General features: G+C 44.1%; 3 protein-coding genes and 1 pseudogene across 3 annotated transcripts; 2 read left to right on the plus strand and 2 right to left on the minus strand.

The window, feature by feature from the left end:
• Positions 1 to 17,622: 17,622 nt before the first annotated feature.
• LOC9629349 (flowering locus K homology domain) lies at positions 17,623 to 19,185 on the minus strand. Its single transcript, XM_024663723.1, has 6 exons — positions 18,860 to 19,185; positions 18,552 to 18,806; positions 18,353 to 18,499; positions 18,089 to 18,295; positions 17,839 to 18,036; positions 17,623 to 17,784 (listed from the first exon to the last, which is right to left on the minus strand). The coding sequence occupies exons 1-6, from the start codon at positions 19,142 to 19,144 to the stop codon at positions 17,623 to 17,625; spliced, it is 1,254 nt and encodes a 417-aa protein (XP_024519491.1). The 5' UTR covers positions 19,145 to 19,185.
• Positions 19,186 to 19,280: 95 nt separating this feature from the next.
• LOC9629886 lies at positions 19,281 to 21,145 on the minus strand. The gene is made up of 2 exons (XM_002989915.2): positions 19,633 to 21,145; positions 19,281 to 19,578 (listed from the first exon to the last, which is right to left on the minus strand). Exons 1-2 carry the CDS (start codon positions 21,034 to 21,036, stop codon positions 19,348 to 19,350), a joined length of 1,635 nt encoding a protein of 544 aa, XP_002989961.1. The 5' UTR covers positions 21,037 to 21,145; the 3' UTR covers positions 19,281 to 19,347.
• A 198-nt stretch (positions 21,146 to 21,343) lies between these two features.
• LOC112342238 (transcription factor MYB20-like) lies at positions 21,344 to 22,967 on the plus strand. The gene is made up of 3 exons (XM_024663760.1): positions 21,344 to 21,634; positions 21,715 to 21,844; positions 21,917 to 22,967. Exons 1-3 carry the CDS (start codon positions 21,502 to 21,504, stop codon positions 22,869 to 22,871), a joined length of 1,218 nt encoding a protein of 405 aa, XP_024519528.1. The 5' UTR covers positions 21,344 to 21,501; the 3' UTR covers positions 22,872 to 22,967.
• Positions 22,968 to 23,246: 279 nt separating this feature from the next.
• On the plus strand, positions 23,247 to 26,526 carry LOC9629887 (annotated as a pseudogene).
• Positions 26,527 to 26,810: the final 284 nt, after the last annotated feature.

Below are 26,810 nucleotides of genomic sequence, written 5' to 3' on the forward strand. Positions count from 1 at the left end.
AGTTTGGTAATTAGTTTTTTTATTCGAAATCTAATAAATTGATAAAGATATATTATTACTTGATGATTCATTCAACACTATCATTTTCAACTTACTAAAGTAAATTTTAATTAAGTGCACTAAAATATAATGAAGTTAAAAAATATAGATTCAAAACTCACATAAAAGACATACATTTTATAGATTTAAAAATATGAAGATTGTTATGGACTTTAGTTTTACATCTTTTCAGACTGAAATTTCTTTAATTTCATAATACTAAGTTTAATGTATTAACTTTATGTTTTATTTTATTTAAAGAACTTTAAAATTTGAAATATTTATCTTTAATATTCCCTTTTTGCCTAATATTTATGCTCATCCATTTTTTCACTTATTTTTAAATTTAGAACTATTCTATTATATATTATAAACTTTTATATTGTATATGTTTTATATACAGAGAATGTTAATCTGAATTAGATTATTTTCTCTGTATATTTATTAATTTATATTTAACAATTATTGTTTGATAACAATGTTATTAGAAATTTTATATTGATAAATGTATGGTAAGGTTTGACTCTATAGTGGGCTGGAGTAGGGTTTGATGATATATAATCCTTTTGTTTATGCTAGAACTATAATATATCACAAAATTCATGAATAGTATATAGATAGGTTCAATATAAGTAAATTTCAATTGATGAGGAATCAAATTTCTTTGTATGGTCCAAGTACTAATGTTGTCTTATCATATTTATACATTATTATGTTTTTCTTGTATAAATGCAATGTAAGAAAAAGTGGTAGAGTACATAGTATGTTTTCTTATTTTTATAATGTTTTTATATTTGTATTTGACATCCTCCCCATTCAAAATATGTTTATTTATACTTTTAACAGTACTAATAAAAAGTTAAAGTATTTTATTATATATCATTGTCATTGTTTATGTATATAGTTTTATATGAAGGGAACGCTAATATGAATTAAGATATGAATTAAAATAGCTGCTTCGTGCATGCTCACCCCACCACACTTTTAAAATAGTTGGAGGTTTGATTGAGGCTGGAGGAATAGAATTATAATTTCAATTACAATTTTACCTATTTTTCTATTGAATCGAATTTATTTGAATTTATTTTTTATCATATTTCTATATAGTCACTAGTTATTTTATATAGTCACTACTTTATTTAATTTTAAATTTATAGAATATTTTATATTGTGTCTATTATATACCATCTTTGTACAACAAAATTATGTTTAATTTTAAGAATGTATTATAAAATCAATCAAGTACTCTTTGTTCTATAAAGGGATTTCAAATTAAAAAGAGTACGCGAAAAAGGTATGCATTGTTAAAAAGAGTATGCATACGCAGATATTTCAGCATACTCTTCGTTATATAGAATGAAAACTATATAGAATTTCAAATATAAAAAATTAAAATTCTTTAATTTTTAAAGATTTAATTTTAAAGTACTCTTTGCTCTATATAACAAAGAGTATGCTGAAATATCTGCTAGGAGGTATAGCATACCCAAGATAAATAGATCTTTTTATCTAATTTTACAATGTCAGAAATTTTGATTGTATACCAGGTTAAATTTATCTTAATTTTGCTACTATTCATCTCTAGAGAAATGGACAATAATGCAGTGACATAATAATGCAAGTGTTGGAGATCATTTTTTATTCATTATTAAATTTTAATTTGTATTTTTTTTATTACTTTTATAAAAAGCTACACAACTTTAAACACATATAGGAGATTTCTGCCATACTTTAAAAGCAATTAAGTTTTCACAGAACAAAAGAATTATATACTACCAAAAAATAAAAAGGTTAGTTTCGAGAAATTATAATTTTGATTTCATATTGAGCTAAATTGTTTTTATCTGAACTGTAATTGTGCCTCTAAATTTCATAGTTTACTAAAGAATAATAGAATTTCTATAATGTGTCTTTTTTTACATTTAAACATATGCATAAGTAAATCTATCTACATATTCACACTACATTAGAGGTGTTTGAAAAGAGGTACATCCAAATATAATAATTATATTAGAGATATTAGAGATGTTACATTTTTATTTTAAAATAAACATTGTAGTATTAAGCTTATCATTTGTGAGTAAAGTTTTACTATTGCATTTTATTTTCAATACTTCCTCATTTTATTGTATTAAAAACTACATTGTTGATACTTAAATTTTAAAGAACATTAAAAGTTAAAATGATATAATTAGATATCATATTACTATGTAAACGAAAAATATATTGATAATAATCTAATTTTCAAATAATATAAAATATATTATTGACTTTTAACACAATTATAACAGCTATTTATTAAAATATTTATAAAAATAATATTTACAGGTATGATTTATATTAATTTTAAGATGAATGTTGTTGAAAACTCTACTCTTGAAGGCTAAATATGATTTAAACAATTAATTGTACTTTTAAATATCCTCCAAAACTAATCATATTTTTTAAATTTCCTCAAATATATGCATGTTTTGAATATTTATATCATCAACGGTTTTTCTGAATAGAAAAATAAATTAGTTTATAACATAATTTGTAATTTATATTTCAAAACAATAGCACCTTTTTATTTTCTTTCTTGGTTCAAATACTCCACTCTCTGGTTTTTATCTAAAAAATCTATACTTTAAAATATTAATTTTTTTAATACTCAAATTTACTATTCAGTAATGGTTTATATATTTGTCATCTTGTAAAACCCATCTATAACACTTAAGTTCTATTGCCACTATCTACATTCCTTGGAGTTGAGGTGGGAATATGTTAATATTGTAAATGAACTTAGCATATATAACAAAAGCACCAATATATCAAAGTGGCCAGTCGTGTATTCACATGCAGCATCTTTACGTGAGAGGTGGCCTTTACAAGGAGGTATCCGACACTCATCTTTAAATTCTATCGTATTCTTTGTTCTCAAATTGAGCTTTGATCTAACGTATCTGGTCCTGGTTGTGTAGGTGAAGGCTGCATTGATTGCTGCCTTTAAGAAAATCAAAGGTGGAGATCCTCGCCAAGACAACACGTCCGTCAAGCCCATGATATCCAAGTCGTTGGCAGCTATAGTAGAGAAGAGTGTGAACAAGGCAGTGAAGGCAGGTGCCAAACTTTTAGTTGATGGTAACTGAAAGGGAGCTTTCATGGAGCCAATGATCCTGGAAGACACTCCCTTTGACACAGACACAAGGAAGGAAGATATTTTCAGTCCTGTGATCCTTCTGTACTCATACAAGTAGGCTCTCAAAGTTTCTTAGCTCACAAAGTTCTTATTTACTCTAAAAAAAGTGATTCACTTAAACTTTTATTATTATTAAATCAATCTATGGACCATTCATAAATTTTCATACATATTATGGTTTTAGGAAATTTTGTTTATGTATCATCAATACCCTAATATCAGAGTAAAACCTTACCTTTCATTGAAATATTTTAGCCTCAATAACATTGTTACAATGCTGTAAATTTAAATAAAAATAAGTATTACATAGAGATAATAATCTTAATTCATTTTCTCTATATAAAAACATATACAGAAAGAATGTTAATGATATAAAATATAATACATTAACTTTTAATTAGTACTCTTTAAAATTATAAATATAAATATTATAAAGGGAGAGGATTTCGAATAAAATATAGAAAAGGTTATAAAATTATAAATTAAAAAATATACTATGTATTTATAAATAATTTTAAAAAAATACTAAATAATAAAAAACATAAAATAATATTAAAGTAGAATATAAAGCAAATAGTGTCTGTATAAATATGATATATTCTAACTTAAAAAAGAGGGTTTAATAGTTCTAGCTATTTCTTGTGTCATATATAATTTTGTTTTTATCAGTAATCTTATGGTACTTATTGATACATAAATGAAATTAAACACAGTGAGATGTCATGGCTAACATTTATGTAATATCATAAATTTTCTAACACTTTTTCTTACATTGCATTTATACATGAAAAACATAATAAGGTATAAATAAGATCAAGAGAATATTAGTACATAGACCATATAAAGAAATTTGATTCATACTCAATTTAAATCTAATTAAATTAAACCTATTTATATATCATTTGTGAAATTTCTGTTATATTATAGTTTTAGCATAAAGAAAAATATTATACATCATCAAACCCTACTCCACCCCAGTATACTGTAAAACCTTACCATTCATTTATAATTAAAAAATTTCAGCTTGTATAACATTGTTATAAAGCCTTAATTTTTTAAACATTAAAATAATTGAATATAGAGAGATAATAATCTTATTTCAGATTAGCATTCTCTCTATATAAAAATATATAAAAAAATATAATGTTAATCATATATAACTGAATACATATAATTTTAAATATTATTCTCAAAATGCATGAATGTAAGTATAAGGCAGAAGGGAATATTGAAGATAAATATGTAAGATATTAAAAGTTCTTGAAATAAAATATAACACATAAAGGTTAACATCTTTCACTTAGTATCATACAATTCCAAAACTTTCTGTCTGAAAATTAAACTCCATAACAATGTTTAGATTTTTGAATTTTATAAGATGTATGTAGTTTAAGTGAGTTTTAAATTATCAAGTTATAATATTTCTTTTATCAATTATATAGATTTCAAATAAAAGAAAAAATTAGTTACCAAACCTCAATTTCTAAATGACTCATCTGGCCATGGGATCCCATAGTGAGTAATTTCATTTATAGAAGATCCATAACTTCAATTAATAATCAGAGTTTTAAATGTGATATAATGATATGCGTTATATTTATTATGTTATGATGTGTGTTGGTGATAGAATCAATTGTAGAAGGGATTTTTAATATAAAGATATTATGTTTAGTTATGTATGTTATCAATATGAATATGTTAAAAATTACAATTATGATTACAACTCTTTGAAAGTACTAAACCATCAGAAATAAACATGATGCTCCTAGCATAGCTGGGACTTTTGCTAGTAGCACTTCTAAATAAAAGCGATAAGATATTCCTCGTTTCTATGATGATGATGATGATATGAACTTTTCAAAATTACTAAACAACGGAAATGTACACAACACTCCCAGTGAACACATATAGATTTCAGCAATTTCTTGAGAGAACATACTGGAGAAACCAGTAAGTTCTGTAAACTCAGTTCTACTAACTCAAACAAAATGGTGTTTATTTCTTTCCCAGCTATTAATTTCCTTCCAAGTTATTAGAAGAGAATTTAGAAAACTTTATTGTGTCGGTTTTAGCTGTTAGCCAGCCACACGACTCAATCCATCTTCACAAACATCAAGCATCAGTAAGTGATCCACATCAATGAGAAAGAAAAGTGCCACAAAGATATCAGAGATAATAACAAAAAAAAATTTGTTCTATTGATTGTGAGCCATTAGCTTGCATGCCACAGCAGCTTGCAAAAATCATCACTGGATAGTTTACAGTGGTATAAAAGGGAAGATGCCTGTCTTACCTCACTTATTTGATTGAGAAAAACATGGCAAGATCAGATCACCCGAAAGAACACAAAACTTGAGGAGTTACCACGGCAAATTTCCAGAGCTTTCTCATGGAACCCAAGGAGAGCCTAGTTCACTTGTCTTGCAGTGGTCTTGTCTTGCAGTTCCATCCTATCCAGTAAGTCAGACATGGAAATGTCCCAGGGATCAAATCCCGCACAGTAAACCATAGCTGCCATTTCCCGGTCACCCTGCTACCTTCTTCTCGGATAACAGCGACCTTATGCTTTTCATCAGAGCTTGCTTTGTGGGTAGTGAAGGCAGTTTTCAGCTGGTCTCCTCCCGAGTGTCCTGCAGAGACGTTGTCCACTCGTCAAGGTATAGTTTATCATTGATGGAGAGTTTTACTGTTTGCTCTAATTTCATACGTCCCAATACTTCACAGACTACTCCGAGACTTTAAAGAACTTCACCCAAGTTGCCGAAATAAACCTGCACAGGAGGAAGTGAGTTTATAGAATGTGAATGCTTTTGGCAAGGCCAACCTCATAAATAAGTCCAAGTTCCTTTGAGAAGAGTGCGCTGAAAGCCACTGTGTCCGGTTCTAAAGTGAGAATGTCTACTTCAATGTCACAATTGCCCGCAAAGACATTTCTAGCAATAAAACTATAACTCCACCATCACGATATCATGTCCTGCAGAAATAAGTTTCTTGCCAATAGGTCCTGTCCGCAGCAAAATCCACATCGTTTCAAAAAGAAAACCGATGAACGACATGACGTTGCATTGAAGGCACATTTTAAATATTTCAACGTCCAGGCAAGTATCACTAATCTGCATAGTGGAAGTTAGCAAGGAAATAAAACCACAGTTTGTCTGACCTGATCAAAAGCTTGGACCAGTGCAAAACATCCTAGACGACCTTTGCCAGTCCCAACATATTAATGTGCAAATGAACACCTTCATCTCCAAGCTGGAAGAAGCAAGTAATCAGATTTGAATGAAAGGATATGAATTTCAGTACCTTCAAATCAGGGTGACGATGAGTGTAATGTCTAGATAAGTCACATACGACTAAGGACGAGATTTCCATGTGCCTTGACAGTTTCACCACCTGCTTGCGCAGCCATTGACAAGCTGTCCTTTCCACTGTCTATTGCAACCTCAAGCTCGATCATAGTGTCGCGAAGAGCAACAGCAGCATTGTACATATATGCTCCTTCAGAATCAAGTTCAGCCTGCAAAGTTAGACAGATCATATGGTGTGTAATCACAATTAAGATGAGAGTACCTTAGCTCAGACAAGATTCGTCAAAGCTTCTCCACGCGCCAGCCTAGCCATAGCTGCAGAATTCAGCAGTCCCTGCAAATTGTCTTCAGAAAAAAGTAAAGAATTTTCAATCTACCTTGATCAGTTGTTCACCACTAGCACAAGCAGCACCAGTGAGACCAAGATGGGAGATGCCAACAAGATTATCACTAGACACCTGAGCAATGACTGCAACGTCCACCAAAGGGAGCTGCAGGGGTCCAACAGTTTCCTGCTGAACTACCAGTCAGGTGCATCAATCAACCTGCACAAAGCAAATGTTTAGAAGACGATCAGCTGTTATCCAACGAATTTAAACCTTTGTCGTTAGAAAACACTCTGAGCACACTGACAGTAAACTGAGCACACATCTCGAGGCATCCCTCACCGAGACTCCTGGCGTAATCACAAGTCACTGGTTTTCTGGCTTGTGGAGTTTTGTGACAAACTCAGGTAGAATATAGAATAACGAAATGGTGCAGCATGTGCAATATATATGATAAACCATAGGGAAATAGCACCCCGTAAGAACAGGAAAAATGCGATCACAGAGACAGAGACAGAGAGAGAGAGAGAGAGAGAGAGAGAGAGAGAGCATGCACCTGTCCAACTGATTACAGTGCAAGAATTTATCACAACCAAGCCACCACAATCGTTGCAAACGTGAAACCTCATAGCCACCTTGTAACAATCTTCACCATTGCTTTGGAGCATCATAAATTTAATCCATCAGATTGGGAGCATCCACCATAAGTAAAATTGAATATTCTTAAATTGGAATATGTGACACTGATTCAAACAACTGCCTAGATTAAAACATGTGGCAAAAGGGTTGAATGATTCCTGTGACGTTTAAATTTTTTAGGGCGAGCCTGTAGTCTCTCACCGAGTTTATTCTTCTTTTCAGTGCCAAGAAACAACCAAGTTGGCCTCAGATGAGACTTTTGACCAATGCTTTTGGCTATTGCGACTTGTGCTGGAACTAATGGTATGTGGGCAAATCTGCAAATCCTTTCTTATTTTTTGTGGCATTCATGCATCCCTTTGGCCTTGATGTTGGTACTCCCCGTCCTATTCAAAAGTGGCATTGTGAGATTTGCAAATCCTCTCTAACTCTTCCAAGAGAATTTGTATTCTTCTTTTGATTGCAGTAACTACAGTTTCATGTGCTGTAGTTTCAAGACCACACTTGCTTTGGATCATCACCATAAAATTGGAGGACTGCCTCGGCACTTTATGGCTGCTGGGAGTGACTGGTTTAGCAGCCAGCCTACTGCGTCCTTTCAAGTATGTTAATGAAGCTATGAATTCTTGGATATCTATTTTTCTCTAGCAGTGGCTGTTTAAGCTCTTCCAGTTTTTTTAACAAGATTCCACCACAACCAAAAGCTCCAAAGATATCAAGAGCATTGTCTATGGAGGATTGGAAGTGAATCTCATGAGTCTAGCAACCCAGAGCTGGCTCGTAAGTATGTCTTTCATATCTTTTCTTTGTTTATCCTTCTCGATTGATTCTATAATTTTGTCCTTGTGTTTTTTAAGCCTGGCAAAGTTGACCATGGGATTGATCATGCACTATTGTAAGCTTGCTTAAAACTCCAATTTGTAAACTTCAGTGACTTGGTTCTTCCAGATTAGATTGGGAGGTTTTACCAGAGCGCATAGATTAAGCTTTGAGCTTGAGAGGGGTGGTCAAGCTTTTTTGAAAGTCTAGAGAGCCCAGGCCAGAGTGACTTAGATTGTGTCGTTGCGGGTAAATTTAGGACGAAAGGACTTTGTGTCCTCCCTCATTCCCACTCCAAGTTAGCGAGAGAAAATGCCAAATATTTCAAACCTTGCACTAGAACAAATACTAAATTTTCTTACTAGATACTCCCTTATCTATTTAAATAATTAATGGCACCAAAGAAAACATCTGGCCTAAGGCTGTCGTCGGCACCGAGCTGTGTGTTCTTTTTCATTCGTTCTAAGATGTGGATCTTTTGGTTCTTAGATCGTCGCTGGAGTAGTAGGGTTGACAACGATCCAGAAATGAATCATAGTTAACTGGCAGCACATCGGCAATCTTTCAAAGTTCTCCAAGGCTTAACTGCTTAATGCTGGAAGTGTGGGTGACGACAAAACATTGACTTCATTCTTTGAGATGCTTGAAGTCGCCGTGAGACCTCCAACTAAGGCCAATGCAGTAGCTGTTCGAGCGGATTACCAGCAGCTTTTATGAAGATTTGGTATAAGTAAAAATCCGTGATTCATATCAATACAGATTTCCTATTTTATGTCATGGAAACCACTGAAAGCTGTTCCTGGTAGCCCTTGCTGGATCTGAGAAAGTGGAGAAAAAAGGAAAGGAAAGCTCCTAACAGAGGCTAAGAAAAGTCCGGACTGGCAAAACTCAACTTGCATACACATAGCCATGTGGAGCTAATGGTAAAGTGGCTTATGCTGATTGGTAGCAGCTAAAATGATTGAAGAACAGGTTGGGCTCACCTGTCCAGGCTTTCATCCTTGATCAACAATTTATTCTCAGATGTGCACTAACACCCTCGACTCTAGCTCTTGCACAAGAACTGGTGTGGGAGAATGTCCACCAAACTGAGCTCTTGCTTCTAGTGCTTCTTGGTAAGAAATAGCTATCTTCTATACAGTCTAACAAGGAACTCATTACCTTGTTTGGAGCAGACTTCTTTGGGTGTGGTGAATTCAATAGGGACAATGCTAGAGGCCTTTTCTTTGCATTGGTACAAACTTTTATTTAAACACGAATACAAAGGCGGAACCGGAGGAAACAGTTGAGTTCATCAAGTAAGGCCGACAAGATCCTGTAAGCATTAAGCAGCAGAAAAAAAAAAAGATTGTAGTATCATAACTAACACTGGATTATCTTTTTTGCTCACTGTCAGTTTCCAGCAACAAGTTGGGCTATATTACTAGGAATGAGGCTATTTACAAGCCAAAATCCATGGCAGGATGATTGAGAACAATGATTTAGTTCCATATGGGAAGAGGAAGCGGATGATCAAAGATCACTACCTCACTCCAATCGTATACATTGGTAGATAAACCATCTTTTAACAGTCCCAAAGTAGTGTGGTGAAGTATAATAGAGTTCATCCATGTCATCGTCCTTCATAAAGATGTCCAAGCTTATTTTGTGTGTCCTTGACAACTGGGAATGGGGTGCACCTCACTACAATGCACAATAAAATTATGGCAGCATACTAGGCTTGAGAAGCGGCAGAGGTGAATGATACCAACAGTGAGATTGTTGTACGAGAGAGTCAAGATCCCAGTCTCGCTCTTGCTACCATAGCCCTCTGGACGAGCTCATGGCTCCACCCTGAGAACCAGGAGATTGTCCCTTCAAGGCTGTAGCAAGCAGTGGTAATAATAGTGCCAAGCTCGCCACTCCAGTGGGACGTTGCTATCATTCCTGGCAATCTTCTTGTGTACTTCTGTCCACGGAGTCATCCATGGTGATGCTGCCCTTTGATGACACTCCCGTAGCTCTGGAACCTCTCACCGGCAACGGACAGGCGGAGGGATATTTCCTGGGAAGATAGGTTCAGCAGTTACGAGTAGACATTTTGATCTTGAGTTTTCTGGCATTCCAGGCACAGGCCCCTGCTTGAGGAGTGCCTCCGTGATGCCCTTGTCGTTGTGGAAATCAACCAAGAGATCGTCTAAGATATGAAACATGGTCATTTCTCCAAAACTGTCCCAGCCTGAAAAAACAAAGAAATCAAAATAAATCTCCGGACGAGCAAGTGCCAGGATTATTGCACTGTGCAGGAAGCGCATGATCTATACAGTACAAAAAAGTTGACGACAAGCCCCTCCAAAGAAAAAGAGAATTCCTTTCTCACCTGGAGAATTGCGACACTGGCAGTATTGCCATGAATCTCATTTGCTACAGCAGCAGTCTCCGAATCAAGAACTACATTGCTACAACTTCAACAACAAAGGAAGAAGGATAAAAACGAAGGAACTTACCACAATACGCATGAACGGGCCATGACAATTCAGTCCCTTAAGTCTGTCCACTTTCACATCGTAGTCAAAGTAGTACCCGCTCTACGACTTCCTGGTTGGTGCGAGTTCGCATTCAAGCACGTTTTGGAGTTCACATGCTTTCACAAGAAAGCAGCAAGAGGTTTTAACCCATGGATTTCTTTCTGCTGCCACTCTTCGAGGAGGTTGCTCTACAAAAAAAGAAAGGGAAGTCCGAAAGCATTGTTACATTGTCCTTCGCAAAATCTATACAAGAGGTCCGCAAAAGCTATACAAATTTTCTCTCAAAACGTGTCAGTCAAAGGAAAGAAGAGAGGAAAGAAAAGAAGAAGGTAAAAACGGAGCTGCTTTCCGATTCGCTTCCTTTCCCAGCTTGGATCATCCAATTCCCATCATAAGAGATGCAAGTGAGCGAGAAGAGAAACCGTGAGCGCTTACCATTCACACTAAACTTCCCTTGGAATCGACCCAATCAGGCATTCTTGAGCACGTTGAACGAGCCGATCTTGTCAATGCCAGGGTTGAAGGACTCCATTTCGCAGTCGAAAGAGGCTCCAATCCACGATCCAGAGATTCCTTGGAAGATTTCATGGAATCCGCCAGTGACTTCACAGCATCCGTCATTGATCTTCCCAGGTAAATTGCAGCTGCTGCTGCTGCTACTAGTGCCGTGCCAACGATTGCTATGGCGAAAACCCTCTCCTTCCTCCGCGACGAAGACCCCATCTCTTTAGCGCATAGCTGAAACTTTAAATCAAAGGTCCTCACTTTTATTTCCCTTTATATAAGTTTTCTAGAGCACAAGGTGGGTAGTCTCTCTTGCCAACTGACTCTTCAGTGGCCGAGCGAGACGATGATGAGCATCTCTGAGCAACTGGAGCGCGGAAGAAACTCGTCATGTGAAACATCTTCTAAGTGGAGGAATTCAAGGAGTTATGGGACAACGCCCACATTGCAATGATAACAATCTCATGTAGGACTTACAAGGTCCATCCTAGGGACTCTTTGTAAAATTTGGTCATGATAGAAAGCGTGTTTCAGTCAATGTCTTAGCTTTATAACTTGTTGATTGTCTATTCAGGAATATACCAAAACCTGATTGGGCGGGTTGGCAGCGAAGAAACGAGAGACCACGCGAAAGCGGCTAGACTTTGTCTTATGGACTTGCTCCCAGATCTGGATCTATTTGATACTTCCACTGAACAGGTTTCCTTGGTTCAAGATAAAAAAACCGCCTATTGTTCTCTTTACAGCGGAGAGATGCTGGACTCACAAAAGAAGATGTTGAGAGATGTATTGTAGATGAAAATGTCGGTGAACTAGACCGTTTGAAGATGTTCCTTTCACCGACAGCTCATCAGGTTTACCCTCCCTAGAAGTGGTGAAAGGTTGTTGGAAATTTTGCTGCAGCTTCAACAAAGCTGCGCAGTAGCTAAGCTTCCGACAACGTTCCAAGAGTACGGACTACGTGCATATCACGCTCTGATTCCCACGATCAACAGTTCCCTGGAGCGGTTCAATGCACAAATGCAAGTGAGTGCTCTAATGATATCTTTGATGCATTGATCGGGCTGAGACACTGTAGGTCGCAGTAGGAGAGGCGGTGAATAGGATTATTCAAAATGGCACGTTTACAAAAGATGTATGCTCTGCCAGTTCCTCAAACATTCGTCTAAAAACCCATCACAGGTAGTGGGAAGACTCCTGCCTATAATAATGACTATGCTGACGTCAACTCGGCCAGATGCTGTTGTGTACGCTTGGCTTGAGGCTCTTTGCTCGTTAGTGCCTTTTCTACCTCGAAAGGTAGTGTGGAAAAGGTTTCACCATTTTAGACATTTCGTTTTGACAGGTCCTCACTGAAAGTTTGCTAAAATTGGCTCTATCTAAAGGACAGCCTGACGAGTCGTCGCAGACAAAAATTCTTTGTGCTCGAATATATGGCTCAACCGCACCTTCCTTAGAAGGAAAATATGTCGAACAAACTTTCCTACAAAAAGCCATGGCACTTTGTCAGGTTTGAAATAGCAGACCAAACGGTAGGGGTACCTCCAGAGCACACTGCCTACTGTGTGCAGGATACGGATTCAGAGGTTCGGGTCTGCATGTGTCGACAGCTCTATCCATTGTCACGGACGGTTGGATTGGACACAGCCGAGGTATGTTCGTTGAGCCATTGTATTAAGGAAGCTACATTTATCTTCTCTGCAGAGGGTCGTGCTGCCAGAGCTTTGTGAACTCCTAAGAGATGAGGAAATTCCTGTCCAACATGCATCACTTAAATGTCTATTAGAAATGCTGAGCATGTTCCCGCCAGAGACCAAACAGTTGAAGATCTTTCCAATCATTCGTTCGTGCGCACAGCATTTTCATTTCTGGTGTTTGCAGTTTATTTGTAGCTAGATGCAGGTTTTGTGTGCAGCGGGAATCGGAAATGCTTCTGTCTTTGCTGCCGTTTCTTGGAGAAATCCTGGTGAAGGTGCGACACCATCAACATAAAAATCTGCTAAAATAAGAGTTGCAGATGGGACCAGAATTGAAAGAGGAGGATGTGCAGGTTCTTGTGGACTCGTTCAGGTTATTTTGTAGTCACGAAGATGAGAACATAAGACGAGTAAGCTTAAGTTTCTAAAGCGCGTACGTCTGTATTGACGAAGTTGTCTCCTTTAAGCTCTGTGCATACAATTTCCCAGCCGTGATGAAGTGCATGGGCCCACGAAAGCATGTGTGGGGATTGCAAGCAATGTATTTGCACCTCTTTCAAGATCCAATGCCCAGAGTTCGCGCTTCAATCGCGGCATCCTTTCACGAGGTTGAGTTTGTCATGTCTGGTTTTGATTTTGTTTCGACTACCAATTTAGATTACGAAAATGCTGGGAAAGGACAAGACATCTTTGTATCTGAAGGAACCGTTGATTCTTTTGCTTAAAGATACGTCACGAGAGGTACAAGGGTCCCTGCTACCAATTCTCCAGCATGTTTTAGGTGAGTAGAAAGATAAAGAGTTTCGTAATTTTTTATGATGCAGGGATATATTGGTTCTTAACAGGGCAGTTCTCAAGTTCGGGTGAGCACCAAAGATTGGCAACATATGGTGCAATTATTCCATACTTGTTGCAGATGGAAAAGGCTATTAGTAGCACCCACCAGTGGCGTTTACAACTTGATCTTCTTAATGCGTTTCCTCAGCTGCCTGTCGGACTTTCGCTGGAGAATTATTTCTAGCTACTGAATCTCATATTGCTTCTGCAGGACTATGTTTCCAGCGACCAAATCTTTGAGTACTTCGTACCTATTTGCTTTAGATATATGTCGGACGGGGCGTTGCCAGTTAGATCAGCGGCAACGCTATCTCTTGCAATATTTATACGGTGTGTTTTGTTGCATGCACAAGAATCCTTGCTCACTAGTTCTTTCTGCAGCCATAATAAACGAACATCCCAGCGTTATGACTTATCACAAAGAGTGATAAAAGACTTCGCAAATGGGCAAAGCTACTGGTCGCGTTTGGTGTTTATAGAGTTTTGCGAAAGCATGTTGAAGTTCGTCTGCTGTGCTTAAGCCTTGTCATGCGTCATGAAGCTCGGGGTTTTGCAGGACATCAAGCTCACAAATGTTCAAAGAACACTTTCTTGAATCAGCAATAGTTGTCCTACAGGTCTGCTCTATGATAAACGTGGAACATGGATTTATCTCTCGGTACAGGATGCCGTGGCCAGTGTTCGCATGCGAGCGTGCCTACTCATACCTCTGTTAAAAGCAGCCATCAAGCTTCCAGATGATGTCCAGGCACTAGAGCGAATAAACTTTTTTGCAACACAACGGCTTAATGACAACGATCGCCATGTTGCATCCGTCGCTCGTAGCATTGCGGACTGCCTGAAGCACGCGAACATCAGGCTCCCCGGAAACGAGAAGTTCTCGCAGGTGCGGAACACCCTAATAACTCCGTGAATTCATGAACGTAGACGCGCAGGCCGAATTTGAAGCCATTGACAAGCAAAAGGAAGAAGAGGAGTGGAACATGCTGAGCAAGGAAGAACAAGTAAATTTTTGTTTTATATTTGTATCATTGTGTAGTTGTTTTGGCAGGATGAGAAGAGGAAGTTGGATGATGTACTTCATAGGATGAAGCTGGAACCTCACAAAAGGACCGGACATGCCACCGGTACGTCCACGGCGCGAATGCCCTCCAAAGTCACTGGCAGTCCCAGTGTCAAAGTAAAAGCTGCTGCACCTGGAGTGTTGAGCTCGGGCGGCAAGCAGAAATCTCCTCCTGCTGCCACCGCTCCTGGCTCGGTCAAAGCGCCCAACTCAGCGAGACTAGAGTCGGAATCCGAGTCGAGTGACGTCTCCTCTCTACCACAAGCGCGGCCTCAAAGCAAGGCCAAAGCTGGGGTAAGGAGAAGCTGAAAATCGAACGGTCATAATACTATCATGACCGTTGACTATTTAGTAGCTTACTAGCTAAGCCTAAACCGGTGCGCCTCTAGCTAGGGTTATGCGACTGCAATGATTCAGTGGAAACGAACGCTTCGTAAAGTGCCTGGCATTAGAGGCCTAGCAAGTAGAGTGGGAGGAGACGCTATAAATCATCCAAGTGCTTCTTCCAGCTCGGAGGACAGTGCCCTGCAAAGAGCTTGGGATGCTGTGGTTGACACCTGGAACTTCATTACCCGGAAGGCTAGGTATGCATTGCGGGGAGGGAGATTTCTTGTGAGCGGCGGGCGGCTTTTGAGAGGATTCTTCTAGGAGCGACACAAATGGCCTGTGTGTTTCCTCCTTTCTTTCATCATCATTGATGAAGAGCTATGGGAGACGCGTCGGATCCCTTTGACAAGCTTCCAGATGAGGTCTACCAGCTCATCTTCCACGCGATCTGTGACTGCAAAAGCCTGGTACGCTGCATGGCAGTTTCCAGAGCATTCAAAGAACAATCCGAGCGTGTCTCGACCCTCTGCATCGTTTGCCCGGGCCAATTCACATCTTATGTTGATAAGCTGCAGCGGATTTTCATGATGGTGAGACGATTCCACAGCTTGGAAGCTCTCGTTGTTAGAGTTGGGCAACCGAAAGACGAGCCTCCCTCGTGGGCGAGGTGCATGAGATATGCAGAAATTGGATCGTCCGTGGAGAAGTTTATCTTCATGGCGGCCAAAATTGGCGAGTTTTCGGAGTTTGATTCAGCCTTGCGGGGTCACCCTGTTCACAGAAAAGAGCGGGAGAGCTCGTCAGAAGGCGAAGGTGAGGCCGTTAGGATGGACAGAGACAGCGTGACGAGCGGCGGGAACAGCTCGACAACTCGCAGTCCTTTGGACGAGGAGGAAAAGGAAGATGAGGATTGCTCTTGGCCGTTGTCTGACGAGCAGATTTATCCGCAGTTGATCCTGAGGCAGGTTGTGGCTCCCAGCAACGACGTGCTGAAGAGGATGGTGCCCGTTATAGTATTTGCTATTGTGCAAGGACTGGATGAGTTTCGTGATTCAGTGCCAGCATTTATTCACAAGTTTAAGAAGCTCAAAATGTTTCTACTTGTGGACATGCTAGAAAGTGTGACGGTTCTCATGCGCGAACACCAGATTCAGCAAATTAGAATACGGCAGCAACAAATGGACGACAGTAAGGACGTAAAAGGCAAGAGTGTGAATGCGGGTGAGGAGTGTAGCAGCGACTTGATGCAGAAAGGAAAGGAGTGGCTTGAAAGCGACGAAAACAGAGGTTGCAGCTCACGCCGTAAACAAGATCAAGGGGAGAGCTCAGGAAGCCAAGGAAATTATGAGGACGAAGACGATAACGAGGAGGAGCTGAGTCACAGTTCCGAGGGCTGTGCCACGACCCTGGAAGGAGGAGATAACCAGAGGACTCCCTTTGACGGCGCATCGGAGACGTGGAGAAACTGCAAAGGGATTTGCATTCATGGACCGGGCGATAGCAGGGGCGAGCTCGCTTTCAAGTATCCATTTAAGCGAACTGGTAGAGGGACCAGAGGCAACAAGTCTGTTCGAACTGGGAGCTACCGTAGGCGAGAACGCAGTGCAGAATGGATGGATGAAAGCGTGAGGAGGCGGCAAGAAAACAGACACTACAAAGGGCTCAGTTTAAGGAGGAGAGAAGAAAGCAGAGCGTTCAAGACGTGGAAGCTTGGGAAAAGAGAGCGAGAAAATGGTGACGGCGACGGGAGTTACAGCGCTCAAAGTGTACTGGAGTCTTCCTGTGCATCGTCTTCTTCCCACGCTGACAGTGGAAGCTACGCTTCTGGAGAGACTTCGGACGGGGTTAGCGCTTCCTTGGATCATCCTTTAGCGTCTTCATGTCCTGCCGAAGGGGCGACGCCGGATTATCACATGGGAGAGAGGTTATCACACGGGAACATGGAGGCATGGAGTGAAACGTGGAAGGAGAGACTAGGACGCAGAGCTCGTGAGCTTCCGAGGGAGATGGGGGGCAATGAGAGTGCTACGGATGTCGGCAGGGAAGCCTTGAGACGTGAGAGGCTACGGGAGGGCGTTCGGAAGAGGCAAATGGAAATTGAAAGAGAAGCGCTGAGGTTTGATATCACGTTCTGGAGAGCTGATGAGGTTGTTGCTCGCAGCAACTACAGCCTCACGGACGTTTCAATGTGCATTGCAACACATGACGCTAGCCCACTGTCCATCTCCGAATTGAGGACTCTAGTGTGCTCAGCCCTTGCTGGCCCGCTCCTAGCCGCCACCATTGCTCATGTAAATGAACAAGCAAGTTTCCATAACTTGTAATACTTTAAAAATCTGTCCTCAAAAATGAAATGATAAACACGTGAGGACCTACGTTCAGCTGCCATAGTAAACGTAGCCGCTGCTGTATTGTGATCCGTAAGCACTGGGACTGTAGCTCATTCCCGACGCGTACAGGGTGTTTTGAGTTGTATAACTGTAGTCGGAGGTGGTGCAAGTGGTTGCTGCAGTTGTTCCTGCAGCTCCTGCCATGAAATTCTAGAGAAGAGAAAGCACGAGAGGCGTGGAATCTCAGTGACAACCTCAACGAACCTGAAGCAACTGTTGTGCTGTTTGAACTTGAGTCGACTGCCCGTGCACTTCGATTGTCATCTCTCCTGGGGCATTGGGAGTCTCTTGTATGCTAATGGTTGCTCCACTTGTCCGCCGCATGTAGTTGATATTGGCCCCGGCAGTTCCAATGATTGCATCTGCGTACAAGAGGGGGACCTGGAGCTGCTGACTCACAGACTACGATTGAACAAAAGGCTTTGTGAGCAAGCGAAAGCTATAAGTTGTTTACCTCAGCAGGTGGTGCTGGCGTGGTGCTTGTTACATCCACCCGACCAGGATCACCACCATACATGGAGACAGCATAATGTTGGCTTTGCGCCTGATCCGCATAGTAGTCGGTTGACGAGTAAGGTGTGGTAGCAGCGACTGTGGGGGTAGCCCATGAAGTAGCAATAGCAGCAGCTTGCTGTCCTTGTACTTGGCTCGACATAGCGCGCTGTAATTCACCGTTATGAACTTTGTATCCAATGGATCTGGATCCAGCAAAACTCACATTGAACTCAAACAGCTGGAGCACGGATCGGTCCACGAGAAACTTGCGCAAATGAGAGACCACAAGCTCCATGGCTTTCTGCACCTTCAAGATTTCGCCTTGGACTTCCACCATCCTGTCGTCCGCTAACGCACAAAGTGGGAGCTCCTCTGAGACAACAAGGGTTAACAGCACGTAGCACAAAAGGGCACGAACCAACTGGCATGATTCGGACTGTAGCACCCGAGGTCTCCTGTATGGACCTGATTGTCGCACCTTGTCTTCCAATCAGGCTACCAGCTTGTGTAGCGGTGACGAGAAGGCGAGACTGAACGAGGCCCGAGGGCAAAATGATGTGCTCAACAGGTTCACCATCGCCACTGGAGCCCTCTGTAACTCGCCGATGGACCCGGAGTAGGCCGTCCATTGCGGGTGAGATAGTTGCTTCGGGATCCTCCTTGGCAGAAACGAGCACCTGCACAAGTTGCATTGCATGGCTGGATGCCAAAACTTGCAAAGGCTACGTACGATGCGCTCTAGCGTTCCTGGTACACCGTCGAGAATTTTGATGCGCGACCTTGTTTCCTCGCACATTCTCTTGACGAACTCGCCCTTGCGCCCAATAATTGCACCAACCTTGTGAAGAGGGACAATGAGCCTAAAGACATTATCCCCTGGCCAGCCGGGCCATTTTCTCTCTCCCGGGGGCGTTTCCTCCTGGGAGCCAGCGACGGTGCTTGGTAGAGTTACACTGGCAGGGTCCTCTAAGTGTAGGAGGTCGACCGGCTCTCCGATAATCACCGAGCACGCCATTCAGGCGCTCTAGCGAACTCGACAAGAGGAAATGGGAAGAAGTGGCAAACCATGAACAGTGCTATGCCGCCGGAGGCGCTCCATACTTTGCCCTCAAAACCTGGAGCACACACAACTAACTTGTGCCACGCGAATATTCCCAGATCTTCATGTGTTTTTTAAAAGAGACAATATCCACACCAGACAAGTCAGGACATGCCGGATCAGATGCCCAACCGGCAGTTGAGGTACCACAGATGCCATGCCAGCCCCACCAGCATTGCAAGATTTGCAGCAGAGCTGCAGAAGTGCAGCGCCCGGACCCTTGTCATCACGTCCCCCAGCTGCGTCCTCCTGGCGTGATCGTCCACACCACTTCCTCCTCCTCGTTCTCCAGGGCCGGGATCCAAAGCTCTGCCTTCCTCCTTCTCTATCCGTACTTTGTCAAACACACACTGCAGAAACAAGGACAGGCTTAGCGCACAATTTGCAACAGTGGAGGCGCCCACCTTTGTCAGCCGTGGTTCCAGCAGGAAAGTGTTGAGCAGTGTCACAACCAGGCACCCCGCAAGGTTGTAGCACTGCAGCAGCTCCGACAGGTGGGCACCTGGCGGCGAGTGCAGCAGTATGTGCGTTGCAAGGAGAAGAGCAATCCCCGACCCAACAATCCTGAAGTAGACGGGGAAAATCTTACTCTGCACCAGGGCGAACTGGTGGCGGGATATGTTGTTGGAGAGCACGAATCCAGAGATGAAAGTCACCCACAGTGCACTGCCAAACGTGGACGAGAAGAGGAACAAGTGCATCAGGCGAACGAAGGTGGCCACCGACTTATGGACCCACTGCTTGCAAATCCGGAGTGCCATCTCTTCAGACTGGTTGAGCTTGGCCATCTTATCGTGAGCCCATGCACCGGCCTGATTCCACGTTCGATTCACCTTCTCCCGCGCGCTGTTGCCCCACCTTGCCGCTTCTTCTTCAGCCTCGTGCACTTTGAGACAGAGCTTGTTCTTCTCGTCCACAACGGCGTCCTTGCCGCTCTGTATTGTGCTCATGCCGTAGTTGAAGACTGCCTCCCGTCCAGCATTGAGCTTGAGCCTCACCACGTCGACAATGTGTCCCAACTTCTCCTTTTGGTTTTCCAAGCTTTCCAAGGACGCCTGCTTGGCCTTGTCATAGTAGGCCTCAACTCGACGCTTGGAGGAATCGAGCGACCTTCCCAGCTGCTGCTCCTTGTTGCTGAGCGCGTCGAGCACAGCGGCCTTGGTCACGTCGTAGTAGTCGCGAACCTTTCCCCTTGCCATTTCCAGGCTGGGATGCTCTTCGTGCGGCTCTAGCTCTGGAAGTTGGTTCCGGAGAAGCCCAAGCCCTTCTGTTGCTTTGTCCATTGCATCTCTGGCCGAGCTCCTTGCACCTTCGAGGTAGTCCTCCAACTTCTTGAGGTCTTGGTCCTCCGGCGTACCGTGGGAGGCGTCGTAGAAGCCAATGCCTTGGCCCAAGTTGGGCTGGTAGTGCGCAGCCTCCTGAACCCTCTCCGTGACAGCTCTCGCCAGCTTACTGCCCAGAGATTGCTGCTCCTCAACGGCTTGATGTGCTACATCGCCGGCGGAGCTCAAGGACTCGCCGAGCCTGTCTCGTGCACTGGCCGCTGACTCTGCGCCTCTGCTTGCGCCCTCGCTCACATAATCCGACAGCCTGTCCCGAGCCTCTGAAGCTGCGTCTTGGCCGCGCTTGGCCGCAGACAAGAGCTTGCCACTGTAATCCTCCTCCGCGAGTTTGTTGGTGGCCGAGACGCTATGGGCCTCCACAACAATCACGTCCTTGTTCATCTTGCGCACCGTAGGCTCCGGGGACAGAAACATGACGGCACCCAGAGACGAGAGTAACACACACAAGGCTCTAACATTCATCATGGCTACACACTATACCTCTTATCTCTTTTGTTGGACGACGACAACGACGACGCCGATGCCTGCCTGGGTCTTGTTCTTCTTGTTCTTGTTCTTGCTCGACCTAGAACAAAGTAGTAGAACCCCGCGCTGCTTGTGCGTGACAAGTGGCATAGGACGTGGCAACAGGAGAAGTGGCTACAGCCTTTGTTTTCCTTTATTATAGAAACAAGGGGCAAAAAGGAAAAGGCAAGAAAGGTGGTATTCACAATTATAATATATTTTCCCCTTTCCAGCTCAACGAACACCTCCATGTATTTAGCCCCAAGTTAGCGGAATTGAGTCAAGCAGCAGATCTCGCTGTGCCGCGACCAAACGCCCTCCCTCGCTTCAATTGCCCATTGCCGCCGCCTCCTAATCCCCTCCTCCTCCGGTGCTCGATGCTGCGACAGGTCAATTGTGTTGCAGCCGCGGCAGATTGTGTCAAGGATGGGCCGCCACTCGTGTTGCCAGAAGCAGAAGCTCAAGAAAGGATTGTGGTCGCCAGAGGAGGATGAGAAGCTGGTGAGGTACATTACCAAGTATGGCCACGGCTGCTGGAGTGCGGTGCCAAAGCAAGCAGGTGCTCTTGTGAAACTGGAGAGAGAGAGAGAAAGAGAGAGGCATTGACAAAATCTGGTTTCATGGTGGCTTGGCTTCCAGGGCTTCAGCGATGCGGGAAGAGCTGCCGGCTGAGATGGATCAACTACCTCAGGCCCGATCTGAAGCGAGGTGTCTTCTCCGCAACCGAGGAGAAGCTCATCATTGAGCTCCATGCTGTCCTCGGTAACAGGTGGTGCACCTTTCTCTTCCTAGTATGCATGCATATATGCCAATTCGTTGCTCATTACGAGCGTTGCCACAGATGGTCTCAAATCGCCACACAGTTGCCCGGGAGAACAGACAACGAGATAAAAAACTACTGGAACACGTGCATCAAGAAGAAGCTCAAGCAAATTGGCATCGATCCCAACACGCACAGGCCGCTGGATGAAGCGGGGCTGGCGGTGGCATCTACAGGTTCCGCATCGCCAGCCGCAAGCATGGACATGAACGTGAGTGTCGAGTGTAATTTGCATCACAGAACGACGACCTTGTACCCTTGCGCGTTTGAGGACATTCTTTTCAACCCCACTTGCACTACTCGATCCATTGGTGTTGGACGCCACCACCTGCTCAAGCTCCAAGCTCTCGAGGGAAGCAGCAGCAGCAGCAGCAGCAGTAGCAGCAGCAGCAGCAACATTCACTTGACGGATTCTCTGGTGGAGAAATTCCTGGCGAGTGGGCTTGATCACACCAGGCAGCCATCTGCATCTTCCTACAGCTGTTACGACTCTGCGCTCATTTCCTCGTCCTACGACAACGAGCTGCACATGTTGCAAGGGCATGGGCCGGGGGATCAACGCCAGCCAGACCCATGTCTCTTCTCCTTCCTTGCAGCGGCTGAGGAAGGATTTGGGATGGTCAGTAGCAGGGGGGGGCTGGCGTACTACGGCGACTCTTTCAACTCCGGGGAAGCAGTAGCTGCTGCAGCAGCAGGAGCTGGCAGCAACACGGCGAGCAGCAGTAGCGCTACAGCCACGGGGGGCGAGGAGGTGGAAGCGGATGAGCACAGTAATGTGGTCCAGTGGTGTGAGCTAATGCCGGTGTCGTTCGCGGTGCACGAGTTTGAAAAATGTCATGATCAGGAGGTGGCGTTGAAACAAGAGGATCCGGGGCAGAGCCTGTGCTGGTCACAGCAAGCTGCAATGGGCATCGGCGTGGGCATGTGCATGTCTCCGGAACTGGAGCGGATTGCAGCGGTCATCGATGAGATGTAGTCCCATCTCCTGTGGTGTGTGTCTGTGTGGGTGGTGTGTGCGTGTGTGTGTTTGTATTTTTGGTACCTAAAGTCTATAGAAAGTGTGACAATGATACGAGGAATGTTGACCTGGCCGCAGGAATAGGATGTTGCCGTCCCTGACTGCAGCCCAACAAGCCAAATCCGCGAGAATGTTGGCATGATGGTGGCGCTAACAGAGGCGGGATCCTTGTTTGTTGCCGTGCAGTGGAATGGACGGATGGGGCAAGGACGTGACAAGCCCCTCTTTGTTGTTTCTTGTGTCGCGCCCAGCAAGCAAAACAATGCGAGGAGCGACTTCCTAAGCTCCCGACCTCGCTTGTTCCGTGCCTCACGCTTTGGGCAGGGCTGAATCATGGCGACGCAACCTCGCAATGAGGCGCTGGAGCAGCGAATTGCGGCGGAGGTAATCGCTCGCTTAGAAAATCCACGGCATGTAACAATCTCTCTTTCCGTGACGAATCCAATTCAGGGAAGCGAGCAAGCATATCATGCCATTGTCGTCCCAGCGTCAGATACGGGTGGTGCTGCTACCGGTAGAAGCCGTGTCCATCCACTTGCTTACATGGAAGGTAATGGCCGTTTCCTAGCCGCTGTGCGTCAAGGAGACATGCGTGTCTATGTGGTGACAGAGGCACAGGCATCATATGGTTATGGTACCGTATCTTGGAAGAAGAGGTTGGAAGGCTGGAGGCTACGAAAAGAAAGATATGAGATGATGACGGCTGAACCTTCTCATGCCAAAGCTGATGATGCCAGCGCCGAGAGCTTCTACTCACCAGACTTACCAGTGTATGCTTTACACTCCAATTCTGTGGCTATCAGCAGCATTTGTTGCTACTTGCAGAATGGACCAGGCAAGGCAACCACTGTCGAGGAAGGTTCCTATTGCTTCGAGTTTGGTCAACCCTTACAGGATGGTCATTGTCATTCGGCTCGTAGCTCTGGCTTTCTACTTCCGCTTCCGCATTCTAAATCCAGTTGGCAATGCATATGGCTTGTGGCTGACATCAGTTGTGTGCGAGATTTGGTTCGCTCTCTCTTGGATAGCTCATCAACTTCCTAAATGGTTCCCAGTTGTAAGGGAGACATACCTTGACCGCCTTGCCCTCAGGTATGTGAGACGATATCAGAGGTTTTGCTACGACTGATTGATGATTAAAAGGTATGAGAAACAAGGGCAGGTGTGCGGCCTGCCCGCTATAGATGTCTTGGTTGCGACGGAGGACCCGTTTAAGGACCCTCTTCTGGCCACAGCCAACGCCGTCCTTTCCGTCCTCTCTGTTGATTACCCCGTCGAAAAGCTCTCGTGCTATGTCTCGGACGACAGCGCTGCCATGCTTACGTTTGAAGGCCTTTGCGAGACATCGGAATTTGCGAGAAAATGGGTGCCTTTCTGCAGGAGCTTTAACGTCGAGCCTCGTGCCCCCCAAGTCTATTTTGCCCAGAAGATTGACTATGCCGACACCAAGTTTCAATCGTCTTTCGTCAAGGAGAGGCGGGCAATGAAGGCATGCATGCTTTTTTTTTTTCATCTTTTGTTCTGGCTGAGTAATATTTCAGAGAGAGTACGAAGAGTTCAAAGTGAGAATCAATGCGTTGGTGGAGAAGGCTGCCAAAGTTCCTGAAGAAGGCTGGAGCATGCAAGATGGAACCCCATGGCCAGGAACCAACAGCCGAGACCATCCAGGCATGATACAGGTAATTATTATTGGAAAGAGCAGTTGTCTAGTTAAACCTGTTCGCAAATGCACAGGTGTTTCTTGGTCACAGCGGGGGACACGACAGCGACGGCAATGAGCTACCACGTCTTGTGTACGTCTCCCGAGAGAGACGCCCCGGATTCAAGCATCACAACAAGGCGGGAGCAATGAATGCTTTGGTGAAACCAATGTTTAAACTGTTTAGATCACTCACTGATCACGCCTTGCTCCGTAAACAGGTGCGTGTGTCCGCCGTCTTGACAAACGCCCCGTATGTTGTGGACGTCAACTGCGCTGATTATGTCAACAACAGCCGCGCACTGCGTGAGGCAATGTGTCTTATGATGGACACAATGGTTGGGAAAAAGGCGTGCTTTGTGCAGTTTCCGCAGAGATTCGGCAGCCATGACAATGAGCATGCTGTCTTCTTTGACGTGAGTTGGCGACCAGTTTCTCTTGTCTGGATTTCTGAGTTGCGCACGACTGTGTGGCAGATAAATCTCAAAGGCTTGGATGGTATCCAGGGTCCCATGTATGTCGGGAGGGGATGCGTTTTCCGGCGACAGGCACTGTACGGCGTGTGTGCACCTGTGAGCGGCAAAGCGCGGCAGCGCTTGCATTGCCGGGTGGGGGACGAAGAAGGTGCGTGCCATTTTGCAAGTTTTTAGCACCTTATACAAACATTTGGACGCAGGTGACGAAAAAAGGCTGGAGAAGCGTTACGGGCAGTCACCGGTGTTTGTGGCGTCAACGAGGCAAGAAGCAGTTCCTAGTAGCCCCAACGATGACGGTAGCCTGTCCAACGATGACGGTAGCCTATCGACGTCGGCTCTTCTGAAAGAGGCAATTCACGTGATCAGCTGCGGCTACGAGGACAAGACCGAGTGGGGGAAAGAGGTAAAGAGAGATGAAAATTGCTGGGAAAAGGCCTGACGCTTGCTTGGTCACAGGTTGGTTGGATTTACGGGGGAGGCGATTGTGTGGCCGGCATGTTGATGCATGCCAGGGGCTGGCGCTCCACATACTGCATGCCTCAGCGACCAGCATTCAAGAGTTGTGGGCTGCTGGACGTGGCAGGGAAATTGGAACAATTGCTGGTGCAATCTATGGCCAGCATGGAGCTTGTGTTGAGCAAGCACTGTCCACTGTGGTATGGCTATGGTGGTCGCCTCAAGCTGCTTCAGCGGCTGGCCTACCTCAGCAGCGCTTTCCATCCTCTCAACTCCATTCCACTCGTCGTCTATAGCACACTGCCTGCCGTGTGCCTCTTGACTGGCAAGTTCATCCTTCCCGAGGTACGTGTGTCACGTTTGTGCCATTGTTTCATCCAACGCTCGCATGCAGTTGGGAAGGTCAGCCAGCCTGTTGCTCATGACAGTGCTCTTGTGCATTGGTGCAAGTGCCATCCTAGAGATGCGGTGGAGTGGAGTGAGCGCGGAGGAATGGTGGCAAGATGAGCAGTTGTGGGTGATTGGAGGCGTCTCGTCGCACTTGGTTGCATTGTTCCAAGGCCTCGTCAAGGTTTTGGGTGGTGGTGACAGTTTCAGCTTTGAAGCCCCTCCCTGCGTTTGTATCTCAACCGGAACCGGATGGAGCAGCCTTCTCGTCCCTCCCTTGACAATTCTGGTGATCAATATGGTAGGGGTGGCAGCTGGGCTGTCAGATACACTCAATAACGGCTACGAGTCATGGGGGCCACTGCTTGGCAAACTTCTGTTTGCCTTTTGGGTGATCTCGCACCTCTACCCATTCCTTAAGGCTATCATGGCTAGGCACAACCGCACACCCACAATCGTCATCGTATGGTCCATTCTGTTAGCATCCATCTTCTCGCTTCTCTGGGTGCGAATTAACCCTTTCATTCCCAAGCTGGTTGGTCCCAGCTTGGAGGAGTGCGGCATTAACTGCTGACGGCGCTGTTTGCATAAGGTTGGAGAAGCGTGGCTATGGTCTCTTCCTGTAGCTCCTCCTGTGAAGAAGAACAAACCAGAGGGCACCTCGAGCTGCCGGGGCGATGGATTGAACGGGCGCTCTAAGGTGCAATATTTGTGCATTTCGTACGGGTAGCAATAAGGACGATCTGTGTCCATCGTGGGGCCTCCTCAGCTTTGTCTCCCCGCCGCCGCCGCCGCCGCTTGTGTTACGGTATATCCAAGCGAGTGGTAACACCGGTAGCGTAGTAAGATTTTTGTGCGCAAGCCATGGCTTGAGACATT

This window comes from Selaginella moellendorffii, unplaced genomic scaffold (genome assembly GCF_000143415.4).
Source record: "Selaginella moellendorffii unplaced genomic scaffold, v1.0 SELMOscaffold_102, whole genome shotgun sequence".
NCBI classification, from domain to species: domain Eukaryota; kingdom Viridiplantae; phylum Streptophyta; class Lycopodiopsida; order Selaginellales; family Selaginellaceae; genus Selaginella; species Selaginella moellendorffii.